The sequence below is a fragment of the Vigna angularis genome, chromosome 9 (genome assembly GCF_016808095.1).
Source record: "Vigna angularis cultivar LongXiaoDou No.4 chromosome 9, ASM1680809v1, whole genome shotgun sequence".
Lineage (NCBI taxonomy): Eukaryota > Viridiplantae > Streptophyta > Magnoliopsida > Fabales > Fabaceae > Vigna > Vigna angularis.
The window spans coordinates 25,651,927-25,671,598 of record NC_068978.1 but is presented as its reverse complement, the minus strand read 5'-3'; the positions used below and the strand labels follow the sequence as shown (position 1 = coordinate 25,671,598).

The 19,672-nt window shown below is 36.1% G+C and overlaps 1 protein-coding gene across 2 annotated transcripts; it reads left to right on the top strand.

Annotated features, from left to right (window-relative positions):
* The first annotated feature begins 3,117 nt into the window (after positions 1-3,117).
* LOC128193999 (uncharacterized) lies at positions 3,118-19,672 on the top strand. Of its 2 annotated transcripts, none has more exons than XM_052868328.1 (7): positions 3,118-3,512; positions 4,314-4,460; positions 4,653-4,751; positions 11,735-11,926; positions 12,043-12,162; positions 13,265-13,336; positions 19,255-19,672. In XM_052868328.1, the coding sequence occupies exons 1-7, from the start codon at positions 3,270-3,272 to the stop codon at positions 19,477-19,479; spliced, it is 1,098 nt and encodes a 365-aa protein (XP_052724288.1). In that variant the 5' UTR covers positions 3,118-3,269; the 3' UTR covers positions 19,480-19,672. The 2 variants fall into 2 exon arrangements, with proteins under 2 accessions (XP_052724288.1, XP_052724289.1); XM_052868329.1 differs by lacking the exon at positions 19,255-19,672 and adding an exon at positions 13,938-14,090 and having other exon boundaries at positions 3,151-3,512.

The window sequence follows — 19,672 nt, the reverse complement described above, 5'->3', positions numbered from 1 at the left end:
TAGATTGAGTTCATGCATGTAAAAGAGTTTTGAATAAATTTGTAAATAAATGAACTATTTAGTTTTGAAAAATAGAAAAGTAGGATTTAGTCTTGAATAATTAGTTTTTAAACTTTTTTACTACTTTATATTAAATTAGTTTAAAAAATACATTTTAGTAGAAAATTAGTTTTTCAAAGTTAATTTAATGAGAGTATAGCACAAAACAATACAACAATTGCACATTTTAAACATTGAAACATTAAATCAAAATTGGAAGAATAGTTATTTTATTGATTTCTATATTCTAACAAATTAATTTGTCTTTTTTAATTCTAACGAATTAGAGAACTCGGAATATTTTACCATTTGCGTACTCAAATAATTAAAGAGTATTTGGATTAAAGGAATTGTTCCCCTCATTGGTGCGTTTCCCAACTGAAATCTGAAATCTTTGAAAGAAATATAAATTACAACAATAATTTATGTAAAGTGTTCTTCAATAAAGTGTGTCATTACTAGGACCTCCTTCCATTCTCTTCCTCATCATTCTTCTTTGTATGAGTTGAATGGTTAGTAGAATATCAAAATACTTTCTTTCTAAACTCCCATATGACTATGCATACACTAAACATCATCACCACCTAGAGATTTCTCCTTGAAATCCTCTTAACATTTTCAAATGTATTCATGACAAAATTCTCATTACCACACACTCAATTATCATGCTTTCAAACTTACTTAAAAACGATATAAATCAATGTCAAAAAACCAAGAAAGATAAATCAATCATACATATTGACGCTCAAAGGTGGCACACAATGCTAGACTTCTCATAAAAGGTGGCATTCAGCGTCAATCTTAATGTCAATACTATTTTTCTCGCAAAAAGTCACTCTGACCAACACCCATATGTCGTTGAGCATCCTCGAATTAAATTTCTCTAGAGCTAAAGTGAGAGATGACACTCAACGGTGCCCTGCTACCGCTCACCGCTCACCGCCAAAGCATTAGTAAAATTAGGCATTCAACCGTCTAAAGCTATATTGCTTCTAAACTTACACAATTAAGCTTGCGCTCAATGCCCAACTAGTACTGCCCAATGCTATATCAGTTTACAACAAACTGAAATTTTTTATTAAAGTGAACTTGGACCTGATAAATTGCTCAAGTTGGTATTCGTTTTTTAGAGAGTTGGTTCAACACGGTTTTTATATATTAAAAATTATACTAATTTGCTCAATTGTTCAACTCTTTAGTTCTCTTAGTCACAATAGTCCAAATAACAATAAAACTCAATTCAATTCAGGCATAAACACTAATCAGATTCAATCAACATACCAACAACATCAGATTTATAAAACTCACAAACAGTAAAACAATTGGTTTCCCTTATTTGAAAGACAACCAAACAACTTGATGACCCCTTAAAACACCCTTAAGCAACAAACTAAGCTACATCCAGTTCTTTCTTAACCACTCTTAAGAGATTCCACTAATATTTCAAAAGATTACAAGGAATTTAACCACTCTTGGTTTTATAACTAACCCATTAGTTATATAAGTTTCACTAGTCCTAATATCTCACTAGTCCAACTAATTAGTATTAGACCATTTAACTTCATTGAGTTAAACAACTAAGTGTTTTAATTCACTTCTGAATATACAGACACAACAAAGGTGTTTTTACAAAACAAGTATAGATTATAATTCTCGTAAAGAGGATAAGTTTTCAATACAAAGAAATCTGAAGACTTGTAATAAAACTTTTCTTTTCCAAAGAAATTTCTAGACAATGAAAGCTTAAAAGAGAATGACATCGTAAAATTCAAAGCATTATTCTTGTTATCTTCTATTCATGTGATTCACTTTCTTTCGAAAAATCCATTACTCATATGCATTGACTTTTCCTTAAGTAGGTAGCCTTTTGGTATGGAGTCAGATGTTATGTGTTTTTGTAGAAATAACTTGTACGGATGAGTAGAGCATAAAACACTTGAAGAAACATTCTCAAAATGTCTTCCTATCTCTTAACGTTCTTATGATCCAGTGTAAAACATTTGAAAAAAGTTTTGTACTTTTGTGATCCACGCAGATAAAGAAAACACAACACAATAGACAAAAAAGTACTATTGGTACATACATTTAATACTATAGATGTTATTAATTGTTTAGGAAAAGTACGATATACTTAATGTTTAAGCCAGTTTTATTTTTAGAATAACGTTGAACATTTAGAATAAAATTCATATAATTATAACGTTTAGCATATTTATCCTAGATGGTTCATTTTATTATATATTATTTCATTAAATAATATTTATTGTTTTGGTTATGGGGCTGAGTCACCAAACTCCTTCACAATTTGTCCTTCCTCGTCGTCCGGTCTTGCTCTATACGTTCCTGGTTCACTATCCTGGTCGGTGTGTACCTGTTAAAGATTCTCCGATGCCAAAGTCAGTAATTGAACCATTCAATTATCCAATATAATAGTGACAGTAATTAATGCACAGTAAATGCGTCCACCTACATGTTACCTTTCACTTACATTTATAGTTTTCTAGTGTGGGTCTAGGATTAACAATGTTTCAATCTCGGCCCAATTATGATATGGTAGGCTTAGTTTGTGATCTGTCTTAATCTCTTTAATCAATATTCGTGTTGTGCGCTTATGAGACCGACCATGCACACCGATTATGATCTATGTAGACCGTCCGATCATACGGTACATTTATTAAACTTCAAAATACAAATTGTTAAGCAATCTTGTCTTATTAGACAATAAAGGTTGGAGCTGAGGTTGTTGATAGAATATTATGCTGGAGCCTTGGATGAGGAAGAGGCTGACGAGGTTGAGAGGATATGATTAAAGGGTATTTTAGGGATTAATGGTTTTGTGGGGGTGCAAGAAGAAAAAGAGAGGTATAGCCTAATAAATAAAACTAATAAAACTAGAAGCAGTACAGTTAGAAGAAGAAAAAGTTACAAATCGCATGTTGTTAGTATCTAATGTAGTAAATTGCACCCCCACAAAATTGGAATAGAAGAAAAAAAAGAAAAAGAAAACTTAATATAATTTGGTAAAGAAAATGAAGTCTAAAAAGAATTTGTAAAGACATTGGTTAAACCCTACAGAATGCAGAAAACAGGGTTTTGTATAAGAATGGAAGAAAAACGTGTGTTGGAAGAAAGTGAAGAAAAACGTGTGTTGGAAGAAAGTGAAGAAAAACGTGTGTTGGAAGAAGAAAGTGAAGAAAAACGTGTGTTGGAAGAAAGTGAATAAAAACTGCATGTGGGCTGTGACGGCAAAACCATTTATCAAATCCCATCTTCTCAAACACACCCTTCCACTTCTTCTCATGGCAAACCAAACATCACTCTCCTTCTCTTCCGGCTTACCCGTTCACGCGCCTCTGAAGCGCGTGGGCACTCACAATGGAAGTTTTCACTGCGACGAGGCCCTTGGCTGCTTCATGATTCGCCTCACTCACAGATTTAACAACGCCGAAATCGTTCGCACCCGAGACCCTCAGGTTTGGTTCATCTCTCATCTCTCTCTTTTTTAGGTTTTTTTTTTTGCTTGATTGCTGAGGAAATATGATGTATTTTTGTATGGTTGATGGTCAAGTGTGATATTTTTGGGGTTTGGCTGGTAGAAAATATTTCTTTTGGTTTGGTATTGGGAAATATGACTTTTTATTTTCTTTTGGTTGATTAGAAAAAAAATGTTTTTCTGGATGGGGGTCTGATTAATGAAAAACCAAAAAATTATCTGTTTGGTTGCTGAGATGTCCGCATTGGAAAGTACATAGTAATTAGGAAACGCACCCTCAAAAGCTAGCTATTATGGGAGAACAACCAAACATTTACATACTCTATCGAACCTGGTACCTTGTGGGATTTAAGCAAATTTACGTACTAAAAAGTAAAGCCAAATCGAAAATTTTCACCGATTGTTGAAAATGTGGGAATGTAAAATAAGTTAATAATGAAGCAGGAGACCATATAGTAATTTCACTTGTTTCAGTTTTGTGATTTCCTTAACGGTTTGCGTGTTTAGTTGCTTAGAAAATGTGGACAAGGGTGTTTCCTTTTGAGTTGCCGGCATTTTGGTTTGTTGAGGGAGTTTTCTTTATATTGTCATTGAATCATGAATGGGAGGGGCAGTGGAAATTTTGTTGGGAAGTTGTCTTAAGCTTTTATATTGTTGCTGCCGTTGGTTTTTTTACGTTGCCCTGTGTTTAGGGTAGACTTTAGCGAATGAATGGAGTGGAAGTTTGTGGCGTAATATCTGTTTTAAGTTTTTTTTCATAAATTGAACTTTGGATCTGTAGGTTTTGGAGGGTCTTGATGCTGTTCTTGATGTTGGGGGAGTCTATGACCCTGCCCGAGATCGGTATGATCATCATCAGAAGGGTTTTGAAGAAGTTTTTGGGCATGGTTTCTCCACTAAATTGAGCAGTGCTGGTCTTGTTTATAAGGTAAAATTCTCATCTAAACCACCTATTTTTGTTATGGCTTTATTATAACTTCTTGCTTATGTCATTTACCTCGATTGCACAGTGGTGAATTCCTCTGTTTTGTATAATGTTAAATTGTTTGTGGGAAATTTTATTCTAAATGTGAATACTATATTCCTTGATAATTATATTTAGATTGTGTTTTCTGTCTAGCATTTTGGAAAGGAGATTATAGCAAAAGAACTGAAGGTAGATGAGGTACACCAAGACGTCCATCATATATATTTGGCGGTTTACAAGAGCTTCATGGAGGTAATATATTTTTGAATATTTTTCCTGTCTTCCTGTCTCCATGCATACTTTGGATGAACTTGTTTGATTTAATTATTTTATGTACTTATTCATTTTTAATTATTATGTTTTTATAATTGAGCAAAATCTGGGTTGAGGAGATTGAGGAGAGTGTTTATCAAGAAAATAGATGCTGAGAGGAGTCAAGCATCCTAATAGATTCTTTTTAATAGAATAGGAACCAACAGGAGGGGAGCAATTATTGAACAGACTCCACTGGATTAGGGAAACTCAGTGGAGAGAAATAGGGCTTGAGGGATTTGAGAGCCGAAATAAATAGCCAACTAACTCCCTTTACATTCTGTCTATATGTCTATCAACCTAAGTAGTTAACTGGCTTTGATAGGGGACAAGTTGATCCACTTGATTCCTTGGGTCCATTCTTGTTTATCATGGTGTAAACATTTCTAATTGCGGGTCAAGTAATCAAGCATTCTTTATTTTTGTTAGGACATGGAGAGTCTATGAGAGGAGGAAGGCGAAACAAAACACTTAACTACTTAACTGCTATTCAGTTAAGTGAGGGGGCGGGAAACGGGCCTATATATTAGGACCCTTAGTGTTTCAGTTAGTTGTTGAGTAGTGTTAGAATTATTGAATGATTAGTGTGAGCTGTGTGTGTGCTGTCAGTATGAGCTGTGTGTGAGTTGTGTTCCAACCAAAGTGAGTTGGAAAGGAAATGGGTAGTTACTTTCTTTCCCCTATAAATGTAATGCTAATGTATGAGGAGTAGTAAGCTCTCTCATTCAATAATATGTTTTTATGATTTCTGTGCTCATTCAATATGGTATCAGAGCGGGATCACCCGCTCTGGTTCTTTTTTTCCTTTCTCAGTTAAGCTATCAGATATAGCTCCACCATTATCACTCACCATCTACCATAATCATATATAACCTCTTTTTTTTTTCAAACTTTATTCACTGTTTGGCACACCCATCACCACATATTGCCACCTTCCGTCGCTGCCTATCCCCCTTACTCCGCCGTCCGCCGCCGTCCGCCGTCGTCGGTCAACCCAGTTTCGTCCGGCGACCAGCAGATCTGGAGCGCCTCTCCGAGCGACAGATAACCCCGTCGGAATCAGTCCAAGAATCCTCTCCACGCGCCTCCACGCGCCACCTTTCTCCAACTGAGCTTGGGCGTGTACTGTTCACGCGTCGCCGTTCCGACGTCGGAATCACTTCGTGCTACTTCCGGTCGACTCGCCGGACCTTCCTCTCTCTGTTTTGTCCCTCCATAGCAGCCATTGTAGCAACTCTATGAATGGTCTCATCTTGTGAGCTCTTGAGCAGGTTAAGTAAGGATTTTGTCGCTGTTGCCTCAATAAACTGCCGCTTTTTTTCTTAGAGTTCAGATTTATAGACACCGTGCAATGGCAACTGGCAGCATTATCTCATTGTCAGGAAGTCCCAATATCACTTCTGAAAAACTGAATGGGAAAAATTATTTATCTTGGTCTGCTGCTGTTGAAATGTGGTTTCTTGGCCACGGATGTTATGATCATCTTGAGCAAGATGGAACACACGTACCAGCTGAAAAAGTAGATCAATGGAAACAAGCAGATTTCCAACTGTGTGCTTTGTTGTGGCAATCCGTAGAACCACAAATCTTCATATCCCTTAGAGCTTTCAAGACATGTCACTATTTTTGGAAGAAAGCTCAAAGCATTTATGCCAATGACATTCAACGTCTGTATGACACGACAAATAAACTTGCATCCCTTAAAATGGAGAATCATGATATGGTATCTTTTATGGCTGAAGCCCAATCCGCTACTGAAGAATTGCGGATGTTTTTAGAAGCAGGATCTTCTGAAGATATCAAAACAAGGTTAGACAAGTATTATATGGTAATGATTCTACGAGCTCTGCATCCCGACCTTGCTCATATCCGAGATCAACTTCTAACCAGTCATGAAGTTCCCTCCATGGAATCCTTGACCACACGTCTTGTTCGGGTTCCGATGCCACACCCTCAAGAAACTTTTGGGGCAGTAGAGCAATCTGCCATGATTATCGCACGCGGAAGAGGACGTGGTACTAGAGGAGGAGGACGTGGAGGTCGAGGGCGAGGTCCGTGCACACATTGCAAAAGGATGGGTCATACCCAAGAGAATTGCTACTTCTTGCATGGTTTTCCTCCAAAAACCGCTAATATCTCTCAGTCTAACCCTTCAATTCAAAATTTACTGAAGATGAATATCAGGAGTACCTACGGTTAAAATCCAATAGCATGGCACAAACATCTTCAAGTACAGTGTGCATTTCTCAATCTCCCAAAGATCAAACTTCCTGGGTATTGATTCGGGTGCTTCTGATCATATCTCCGGTAATACCTCTTTGTTCTCAACCCTTTCTTTTCAAGAAAAATCTCATTTAATAACCCTTGCAAATGGTTCAAAAGTCTCATCAAAGGGCATTGGTCATGTCTCTCTGTCTCCATCCTTAAATCTCCAATATGTTCTATTTGTTCCTAACTGTCCTTTCAATTTGATTTCCTTGAGTCAGTTAACCAACTCATTAAATTGTTCAATAACCTTTGATAACAACTCCTTTGTTATACAGGAGCGTGGGACAAGGAAACGGATTGGAGAAGGATATGAAGCGGGAGGATTATACCATTTTGGATCTCATCCCCTTGTATCATGTGTTGCAGCTCCTACTCCTAAATTGTTACACGATCGGTTTGGTCATCTTCATTTGTTAAAATTAAAAAAAATGTTCCCTGAACTTGGTAATGTCAATAGTTTAGAATGTGAGTCATGTCATCTCGGAAAACACGTTCGGTCTTCCTTTCCTAAAAGGTCACAAACAACGTGTGATTCTAGTTTTTCCATTATCCATTCTGATATTTGGGGACCTAGTCGTGTCTCGTCCTTTGGTTTTCGGTATTTTGTTACTTTCATTGATGAATATTCAAGATGTACTTGGGTTTATCTTATGAAAGATCGTTCTGAATTATTATCCATCTTTACCTCCTTTTTAAATGAAATCAAAAATCAATTTGGCCAAGTTATCAAAATTCTAAGAAGTGACAATGCCAAAGAATACTTCTCTTACAATTTCTCTGAAGTTGTAAGCTCTCATGGTATACTACATCAGTCTACTTGTCCTCATACACCACAACAAAATGGTATAGCAGAAAGAAAAAACCGACACTTGATTGAAACTGCCCGAACTCTTTTGCTTAGTGCCCATATTCCCACTCATCACTGGGGTGATGCCATTTTAACTGCATGTTATCTTATTAATAGGATGCCCTCTTCTTCTCTTAATCATAAAACTCCTTTTTCCATTCTTTTTCCCAACCAACCTCTCTTTCACACCTCTCCTCGAATCTTTGGTTGCGTATGTTTTGTTCATGACATGTCTCCTGGACTAGATAAGCTTTCTGCTCGTGCAATCAAATGTGTCTTCTTGGGATATTCACGGCTTCAAAAAGGTTATAGGTGTTACTCTCGTGAAACTAAAAAGTACTTTATGTCTGCAAATGTTACCTTTTTTGAACAAACTCCCTACTTCACTTCATCTGAACAAGAGATTGAGGTTATCCAACAGGTCCTTCCTCTTCCCATGATTGAGTCAAATATTCCTCCTGTGTCTACAACTCAGCGTCCCAGTTCCCCTGAACCATCATCTCCCAATGTTACACAGGTAGAACATCCAGAAAATGGTGAATCCTCTCCTTCAGATTCTTCCTCACCGTCACTTACTCCCACGACTCCCGAAGATGATTCAGGTTGGCCTATTGCTCTTCGGAAAGGTACTCGTTCCACTCGCAACCCACATCCAATCTATAACTTTCTTAGTTATCACAGATTATCTCCATCCTATTGTGCATTTATATCTTCAGTGTCTTCAGTTGATATACCTAAAAATATGGAAGAAGCACTTGCTCATCCTGGTTGGCGAGAGGCCATGATTGCAGAAATCCAAGCTCTCTCGAACAAAATAAAACTTGGGAGTTGGTACCTCTTCCACAGGGTAAAAAGGCAGTTGGTTGTCGATGGGTGTATACAATTAAAGTTGATTCTAACGGCAACATTGATCGTCTCAAAGCTCGTTTAGTTGCTAAAGGATACACTCAAGTTTATGGCATTGATTATTGTGAGACTTTCTCTTCTGTGGCTAAGATGACTACTATTCGTCTATTCTTTGCAATGGCAGCTATTCGTCACTGGCCACTTCATCAACTAGATATAAAAAATGCCTTCCTTCATGGTGATCTTGAGGACGAAGTTTATATGGAGCAACCTCCAGGGTTTGTTGCTCAGGGGGAGTGTGGAATGGTATGCAAATTGCATCGCTCTCTATATGGTCTCAAGCAGTCACCACGTGCTTGGTTTGGAAAATTCAGCTCTATTGTTCAACAATTTGGCTTGAAACGAAGTGAAACAGATCATTCAGTTTTTTATTGTACTACATCTCTTGGGAAATGTGTTTATCTAATAGTATATGTTGATGATATAGTCATCACAGGAAATGATGTTGTTGGAATATCTCAACTGAAGAAACACTTATGCAAACATTTCCAAACCAAAGATCTTGGAAGCCTGAAATACTTCTTGGGCATTGAAGTAGCTCGATCAAAAGATGGAATTGTAGTCTCTCAAAGGAAATATGCTCTTGATATATATTAGAAAGTGAGTTTATGCCTAACTCATCCCCACAAAACCGGCTTGTAAGGTGAGGTTTGCACCTCAATTATATATTATCATTTGGCCTTATCTCTAGTCGATGTGGGACTTCCAACACACCCCCTTCACGTCGAGGTATAGACATCTCGTGCGTGATAGTAGAAATTGGGTGGTCCAATAGCGGCCCGATTACGGGTGGAAGAGAAGAATAGAATGTCCACTTAGAACTCGCTAGGATAGGCTCTAACCATGGCTCTGATACCATATTAGAAAGTGAGTTTATGCCTAACTCATCCCCACAAAACCGGCTTGTAAGGTGAGGTTTGCACCTCAATTATATATTATCATTTGGCCTTATCTCTAGTCGATGTGGGACTTCCAACAATATATTACAAGAGACAGGAATGATTGATTGTAGACCAATAGACAGTCCTATGGACCCAAATCAAAAATTAGCTTCAAGCGAAGGTGAATTGTTCTCCGATCCAGAAAGATACAGAAGACTTGTTGGAAAACTGATTTATCTCACTATTACAAGACCGGATCTATCTTTTGCATTTGGAGTGGTCAGTCAATTCATGCAGGCTCCATGTCTTGGCCATTGGAATGCTATCATTCGAATTCTAAGATACCTAAAAAAGGCTCCTGGACAAGGGTTGTTATATGAAGATAAAGGAAGCATTCAAGTCTCTGGATACTGTGATGCAGATTGGGCAGGCTCGCCTATTGATAGACGATCTACTACTGGATATTGTGTTCTCCTTGGGAGAAATATCATTCATGGAAGAGTAAGAAACAAAATGTAGTAGCCCGATCAACAACTGAAGCTGAATATAGGGCTATGGCATCACTAACAAGTGAACTTAGATGGGTGAAGCAATTTCTTCAAGAGCTCAACTTCTGTAGCATTCAAACCATGAAGATGTATTGCGATAATCAAGCTGCTCTCCACATTGCATCAAACCCAGTGTTTCACGATAGGACCAAACATATAGAAATTGACTGCCATTTTGTTAGGGAAAAATTGTTGTCCAAAGAAATTTGTACTGAGTTTGTTGGGTCAAAGGATCAACTTGCAGATATGTTAACTAAGTCCTTAAGAGGACCTAGAATTGAATTCATTAGTTCCAAGCTTGGTACATACAATTTGTATGCTCCAGCTTGAGGGGAAGTGTTAGAATTATTGAATGATTAGTGTGAGCTGTGTGTGTGCTGTCAGTATGAGCTGTGTGTGAGTTGTGTTCCAACCAAAGTGAGTTGGAAAGGAAATGGGTAGTTACTTTCTTTCCCCTATAAATGTAATGCTAATGTATGAGGAGTAGTAAGCCCTCTCATTCAATAATATGTTTTTATGATTTTTGTGTTCATTCAATAAGTAGTTTGTATGTGTAGACCGGTCTTAGCACCAGGTGAAGGAGGTTAAGCTCCTAAGATACAATGTATTCTTGATTCATTGCTGAGAATACCATTCATACTATTCTTTCTTTTCCTATTCTGGATTGTGGTGTTTGAGATAGAGATAGTGCTGGTTAGGAATTCTTTTCAGAATCCCTAACAATTTTTTTCATGCATTGCAATAGTCAGTATTTTCAAGTATAGTCTATATTTCATATGTATAGTACATAGTTTTGAATTTTGCATGCTGTATCATAAAAAGTGGACTATGTAAGTCTAATTCAATCTCACAAAACTGGTTTAGAAATATGAGATTTGTATTTACTTATGCAGTATAATTTGGTCATATGTTTAGTTGATGTGTGATCTTCAACAATAAAAAGGGAATGAGAAATAATATCAAGAAGTAGATGGATTCAATTTTGCACCATAACTCAATTACATCACGATTCTGGTGTAGTTTTGGAATGCATGTTTCTACATTTCTTTGTTGAAATATGTCAATACTCACACAGAGCCATTTATGTTCCATATACCAGTACAAGTGCAGTAATAATTAATTCTAGGTCATATATTTCCCAGAATAGGCTTTGCAAATAATTGGCCTGTGGGTGGTCTAGTGTCTTATTAACTTCTATGGCTTCTGTTACGAATTTTGTTTTATTGATATAAGTATATGTTTGGAAATTGTACATTATTGCTATAGATCAGTTTTCGTAATTGATATTCATTACCAAATGATTGATTGTAAGAGGACATTGGCTGACTTATGTTTTTGGGACATTCAGCTATGTTCTTGGATTAGTTTGATAATTGCCTGCAGGGTGGTATATGGGATTAATGGTGCATTTGAGGTTAGTTAGTCGATCCAAACTGGATGTATGATATTAGTGTTATTGTTTAATTATATCAGGCAATTGATGCTACAGACAATGGAATCAATCAATTTGATACAGACCTGCCTCCGAAATATGTGAATAATACTCATTTATCCTCAAGAGTAGGAAGATTAAATTTGGACTGGACAGATCTTCATCAGTCAGCTGAGAAAGAAAATGAGGCCTTTCAACGTGCCATGGCTCTTGCTGGCAGTGAATTTCTGGATGTGAGTCTGTCAGGCACTTTCTTTTTGAACTTCAACAGGAATAAGTGGTTTTAAAATTTTCTTGCCTTTTTTACATTTTGGTTTGTTATCTGAGATGCTCCCCTCTTCTCTTGTAGAGCGTTCGTCTTCATGTAAAGTCATGGTTACCAGCAAGGTCAATTGTAATGGAGACCATAGCAGCTAGACAGACTGTTGATCCTAGTGGAGAAATTCTAGTTTTGACTAAATCTTGTCCTGTGAGTTGAAAATTCTCCCCCCTCTTGTAACGTTTTGTTTAATATTTGAATATGATTCATTCAACTTATTTCTATTCGGCTGTGCTATATTAAGAAATAACGATCTGAAGCTTGAGCATGTTCAACAGTTTTGAACATGTTGACAAATACGCAGAGGATCTTGTAATTTTCATGCTAAAATTAACTATTATGCATTTCATGAACAAATTTCTAATTTATGGAATATGTTAATGCCTAAAATGACGGTTTGACCCTTGAATGTGTATTTATTTGGACATCTTTGAGACCTCAACATTTCTTGATGCAAAAAAGGATCTAATTTTCTTATAATGCAAGCAAATATAGTCAGTGGAAGCAGCGTAATTTCTTGATGAAAAAATGATCTAATTTTCTTATCATGCAAGTAAATATAATCAGTGGAAGCAGGATATGATTAACTTTTTATTGAATAGTATACTTATGTGATTCTCAGTTTCTGTTCATTACTTGTTTTCTACTCCTTAGCAGTTTTGTGTGAGTTTTATACAGCATCATTGTGTGATTTGTGCCCTAACAACACAATAGTTTTGGAGCAAAACAAATCCCTGGCGGTGCGATCATAGCTGATGTGGCACATCTGTGTTAGTAAATGGAACTGACTATTTTGGCTTACTTTCCTATTATATTTCTGTTCATTATTATAATTTCATAAAGCTGTATTACTGTGTCAGCTAAATCTGTTAAAGCATTATTCTATATGTGTATATATAGTCCAGAGCATTGTATCATTGTTTTCCAGTCAGTAATGTTCCAGTCTTTAATCTTCTATTCATTCAGTTTTGAATAAGAATACTTTTTTTTTTTCTGCATTCTGTGGTTTGATATGGTATCAGGAGACATTCAGCTTCTGCAACTCCAATTATTTATTATCCAATTATATAAAAACCATCAACAGGCTGCTGCTTATAATCTAGAATGGTCATCTTTGGCTAATGTACAGTTATATGTGTATTCTGAAAATACCTCAATTCCTCAAATTCTTTATTCTCCCTGTGTATTACCTACATGGTACTATTAGCATTGTATTATCAGAAATTGTGAACTTGTGTTTTGTTTTCTGCAGTGGAAGCTTCACTTATTTGAGCTTGAAGGGGAGTTGAAAATTGACCCTCCAATCAAATATGTTCTATTTCAGGTATTTGTTTATTTTCGTTTTCTCAGGTTCTATTCTATGTTTCTAGTCCCCATTAAGTCTCGAAATAACGTCTGGTGGTTTTTTACCTTTTAAGCTGATCGGTTAATGTTGTTCCAGGTGAAAATATCTTTTATAAGCTACAATAGGAATTTTTATATTATATTAGGGTTAGAGTTCTCTATATGTTTCACGGAATTAATTCAATATTTTTTTTCCTCATATAGTTTAATCTTTTCCAAGTTGGTACCGGAGCTCCTCATCTTGAGGACTCTGTTTCCACATGTCTTCATTGTTGTCTTAGCTGATGTTCCTTTTTTGGGGTTGCCTGAAGCGCACCCGTTTCCTTTAATTATCAGGGTTGCCCAAGGTGCATCCAACTTTGTGCCACTGCCACACCATCTTTATCACTGTTGTTGCCATAGCTTGAATTAGATCAACAATCACTCTAGGAAATTTGTCATCCTTTAATTTGTCAACCATTGAACTTGCACTGCTATCGGAGTATCCATGTGCCTGCATGCTCCTCTTTTTTCTCTATGATTGGGCTTCATGTGACACAAGTTTCTGACTTGTGATTGTGCATTCGATGTGTTTTTCTCAGCGCAGCTTGCTTTGTCGAAGTTACCCTAAGGTGGGTGGATTTAGACTTGCCCTTGTTTCACCCTTTCGCCTCTGGTTGCTCTTCTCTCCTTTGAAAGAAGTATTGTTCATGACATTGTTCTTGTTTTTTCTTCTCTGATGTTTTTTAAAGTCTAAGGAATCTTGTGTTTTTGGCATGACAATTGCACTAAGCCATGTTGTTCTTCCATATTTGCTTAATGATAGTTTTAATGATCAAAGTGATCTCAAATGTGCTCAATTTATTAGAAGCACATTGAAGGGTACAAGTAGGCTCAACCATATTGCAGGAGAGGCCATTCCTAAGGATGACCCAAATTTCCAAATTTGGGACAATGATGACTCGCAAATTATGACATGGCTACGGGGGTCCATGACTATAGGAATCAATAGAGATTATAGGTTTTATTCTAGTGCTCTTGAAATTGGGGAAGGACTTGGAAATACTTTTTCTATGTGTCATTTGGTACCAAGCTGGGTGCTTTCTTTGTTGTGTGACATCATTTAATGTTGAAGGGTCTATGGATTTAGCTGGACCAATATCGAAATTTGAAGCTAGATAATAGTAGGGATGTTGTCACTCTTGCTTTGTTTGTTGAACAATCCCAAAATATTGAAGTTCTTATCAAGATTGATCCCTCAATATTACCTATTAGGACACATTCTTGGGAAGGAAAGAATTTCTTCTATTTCTAAAGTCTTCTATGGCGAGGGTGAGGAGAGTCGTCGAATGGTCATAATAAATGAACCTTCCAATGAAGAGTTGGCATGTTCTTTGGAAAGGCTTCCGAACTTGGGATCTCAAATCCTAGGAACATGAAATTCAACTTAAAAGGCAAGGAGGATTGTAGGTGCCCTCAATGTAAGATATTTGGCCACACCAAGGAGACTTGGTTCAAGTTACATGGAAAAGAGAAAGCTCTCATTTGTCTAGCCGAACTAAAAGGTCAGTCTTAAAGGAGGTTTATTACAACTTTAGATTCTAGAAATTCTTCCATGATTCCTTTGTCCTCGTCAATTGAAGGACTACATTATGCGTTGAAATTTAATGTCCATATACTCTTATGGATTCTATCAATAAGCCATCTTTTGGTACTTGCTTTCTAACCACAATATGTTTTTTTATGACATTGGGCTTGTATAACTTGCCACAAGATATGCTAATAAACTTTGATTTGATTTCCACATCATTTGTGTTCCTTAGAAAATAAACACATTCGTTTGTAGAGGAAAATGAACAATTATCCTTGGCTTAGACAATTGTAGTTGTTCTTGGTTTTATACCTTGAAGAAAGTCTCATTAGTGTGGTAAAATTTCTTACAATGAGTGCACCAATGGTCATCGTTATCTTTGAAGTTGAGTTTTATGTTTTCGAGATTTGAAGTCCAAGGTTGTGGCAGCCTTTCCAAACATGGCAACTCCTCACCTCGGACAATGTAGAAAGTCTCATTAGTGTGGTAAAATTTCTTACAATGAGTGCACCAATGGTCATCGTTATCTTTGAAGTTGAGTTTTATGTTTTCGAGATTTGAAGTCCAAGGTTGTGGCAGCCTTTCCAAACATGGCAACTCCTCACCTCGGACAATGTAGAAAGTCTTTCCTTCCCAATAATTTGTGCTCTAATAGGGTCATGTGTAAGATTCAATCTTGGTAAAAGTTGACATATTTGGGATTGTTCAACAAACTGAGCAAGAGTGAACATCCCTGCAAATTTCAAGCTTAATGAACATTGTAGAATAAAGAAGGTGTAGCATGTAGAGATATCGTGTTGTATGTAACCAGTATTTGTGAGGTCTTCCCAAATTTCACAGGCATTGGAGTAAAACATAATTTCTATTAGTTTCTATAGTCATGGATCCTTAGCCATGTAATCAATAACTCATGAGTCATCATTGTTCCAAATTTGGAAATTAGGATTAACTGATGATACAACCTCTCTTTCAATATGGTTGAGGCTATCTGTACCCTTTAACGCGTGTCTAATGAATTGAACTCATTGGAGATAGTTTTATTCATTAAGGCAACTATCATGAGGTAAGTGTGGGAGATTAGCATTGCTTAATGGAGTTGTCGTGCCAAAGAATAAAGGATTTCTTAGCCCCCTCCTAAATAAAAAAATAGATAATAGTAGAAAAAAGAGAAAAAGAAAAATTTGTGAGCAATGCTGCCATGAACAATGATCTTTTCAAATGAGGGATTCATGTGAGGCAAAAGGACAAAACAATGATAAATTGGGAACAACCACCTCTAGGTGTTTCTGGCAACGCAAGCAGTAGTGGGAATAGTGATTGGATGGGCTGTGATGACTGAAAGTTTTAGGCCTGCAAAACTCACTACTTGTGGAACAAGAGGCATGTGATAGCTCCAATTATATGGCAAGACTCGAGGGATGGACATATCAGAGGACAACATATTTACTTTCCTGGTGAGATTGTTAGTCTAATTGGCGATGATGGCAGTGGCGATGACAATGGTGGAAACTGTAGTGATAAAGTTGGTTCCTAGGAAACACAAGCTGGGTGCAATCATTGAAGGAAATGGGTGCATGCTAGGCAACCACAAAATGGAATCGTAGCTAAGATTGTAAAGAAGAAATATGGAAGTAGAGTCTCTAAGATTGTGAGCTTTGGTACCAACTTAGGAATGGATTAATCTGAATGAGTAGATTTTATTCAATTCATTGATTTAAAATAGTACATTAGCCTTTAAATATAGAGAACCCTAGCTCTAAAGCAAAGATTAGGAAGAGGTCTCTAGAATCTTCTTGCAACTTCTAACAACACACTTAATATCCTCCTGTACCTTATTAACTATATTTTCTTTTGAATCAACAAGTAGCCATAAGAATCTTTAGGCTCATGTAGTGAGCGGGATGCGAAATGAATTGGAGTATATTTGACTATGTGCATACTAAGAAAATGTCAATAGAGCAACAAAGGTTAAAAGTTGTGTATGTTAAATATAATACTAAACTTGAGATGAGATAAAGGATAGAGAAGGCATACACATATTATCCCATGTACGTGTCCAGTATTGAATTAAATGACGAGTGGATAATCAAAAAGGGAAAGTCCTTGCTTAGTTATGCATGCTTCATGGATGAATGTACATTTGTGTTTTGATGTTGATGAGGGAGCTAGAAGGAAATGCGGTCCAAGAAACTTGAATGCCAAGTTCAACATGTAGGGAAAATCCACAATAGATGAGGATAAAGACGTTGTTGAGGAAAGGGAAGAACTTTTGATCAATGAGGAGGATGTTTTATAGGAGTTTTTGTAGGGTATATTGCTGAGTTTATATAGCAGCAAACAGCCCTTATTATTCAGCATCACTGTTTTTTGGGAGTATATGTTGCTCAATTGTGCAGCATCTAAAAATAGTTGTTTGCTGAATTTGTGGAGTTGCTAGCCACTTTTCTTGGCCTTGTGATGTACACAGTATTGTTTTGTAATTTTATGACACTTTGTTAGCTATTTGGCACTGTGATTTCATTATATATGTGTATTTGTGTGTTTTATATTGACCATGACTACTGTTTACCAAGGGTGTAAAAACCTGTTTTACCCATCTTTCCCTATTAGCAAAATTGTTTAAAATAAACCTTCATAAAACAATATTGTTCAATGATAGCCTATTATCGAAATTTTATGATTGATTATTTTATTTGAATAATTGACTAATCAATAACTTTAATCTATTATGCTTGAGAAGTTTCTACATTTGGTTTGCCACTTATGAGGATATAATGGGTATTTACTTATACAAACAATTATATCAAATCACATAACTTTTAAAATATCGTTCTACTCTATTTTATCTATTTTTACTCTACCAAACAGTTATACATTCAATTTTATTCCTACCTCTTTCTCTCTTCTTACCATACTGTTTCTCTATTTCCATTCCCTAGAGCAAGCAAGGTGTTAGTCCTTCTTATGTTCCTTCCACCCCATTTCCACCAAATTAGACAAAGGTTAAAAAAGGAGATAGGAAAACTATGGTGTATATCATTATTGACACACACTTGTCTGCATCTATTTTTTTTTTGGTAAATCACACTTCTCTTGACAATTCTGATGACTGCTTGCGGATGTGGTTTAGCTCAAGTAGTAAGGATGAAAATAATTCACTTGAAAGGCATAGTTTAGATTCTTTATGCTAACAATTTCCTTCACAAAAAATCAGTAAGTAAAAAATTTATTGGGATGTCATCAATAGGGTGAAAATCAGCAAGTAACAAATTTATTGTGGACCCCGCCTTGGAAAATACTGGTATGTTATCAAAAGTCAAAATTAACAGAAATGTAATATTTCTAAGGTAATTTGGCATTATGGACTCATCAACACCCATTCATGTTGAGAACTAGTCATCTCAAGTGTGGGACTAGGGGAGAATCTATTAATGGGTGACATGAGGCCTAACACCTTATTAGGATAGGTTTTGAATGACTCTTATATCATATAAAGAAGTGTACTTTTAAGCCTAATTTAACTTTACAAAACCAGTTTCTAAAGTTAAGTTTGTAACAACTTATATTATAACTTCGTTTTATTTCTAGTCAATGTGAGTTCTTCCACAATTTTCCTTTTTCAAAATGAATGGAATCATTGGTGAAATCTTAGTACTTGATAAGTTATATCTTCCATTGCTTGAATTCCCGTGAGAATTTTTCTTCAAAGTTGAGTCTATAATTTTTGTGTGGAAAGGTTCTTCATATCTATGTTTTGTAAACCAGACAGGTCATAAAATGAGTCAAAGGGACCAGTTCAAGGTTCACTTGATTAAAAAAGAATAGTAGTGGTTAAAATATATGAAAAATAACATTAGAAATATAATTTCATAATTTAGTAATACCAAAAATTAAAAGTAATGCATTTTATAAAATTTAAACATTCAAAGTACACAAAAATAAAAATCATAGTGATGTGTAGCATGAGTTTAAAAAAAAGTACATAGAAATAAAATGTTTCATTATATTTTAGGTTTGAGGTTTAGCAATACACAATAACTTTTTTTTGGAGATTGCATATCAACTAGAGATATGATGAAATTATACTAAGGCACAAACTTCGCTTTACAAACTGATTTTGTAAGATTGAGTTAAGTGTAAACCACTTATAAAGATGGTATTAAAATCCTTTGTAGCGATGTTTGTTGAGACTGCTGTCATTGAAGTAATGATAAAATGCTTGAGTCCCTATATCACCATGAGCTTAATATCATCTCTTATCTGCCTTATTATGGTAGGTTCTGTTACACATTTATAGATTTCTGTACATCACCTAATGTCATTTACAGGATGAAAGAAGCAAACAATGGAGAGTGCAGTCAGTTGCAGTGTCTCCTGACAGTTTTGATAGCCGAAAGGCTCTACCCTCTCAGTGGCGAGGGTTAAGGGATGAAGAACTGTCAAAGGAGGCTGGCATTCCTGGCTGTGTTTTTGTGCATATGAGTGGATTTATTGGTGGAAACCAAAACTTTGATGGTGCCTTGGCCATGGCAAGGGCTGCTTTGAAGATGTAGACAAAGGATCATGTGAACCAAAGGCTATTGTCATTAATTTATGATGTTTAATTTATGGATTACTGTTATTGGTCTTAACGTTATTATCATCTATTAAGGATTATGAATTTTCTTGTTTGTTCTCTTTAGACAGCATAAGAAACATCAGAAATCGATAAACCAATTCTAAGAATCCATATTACTTCTATTCGTA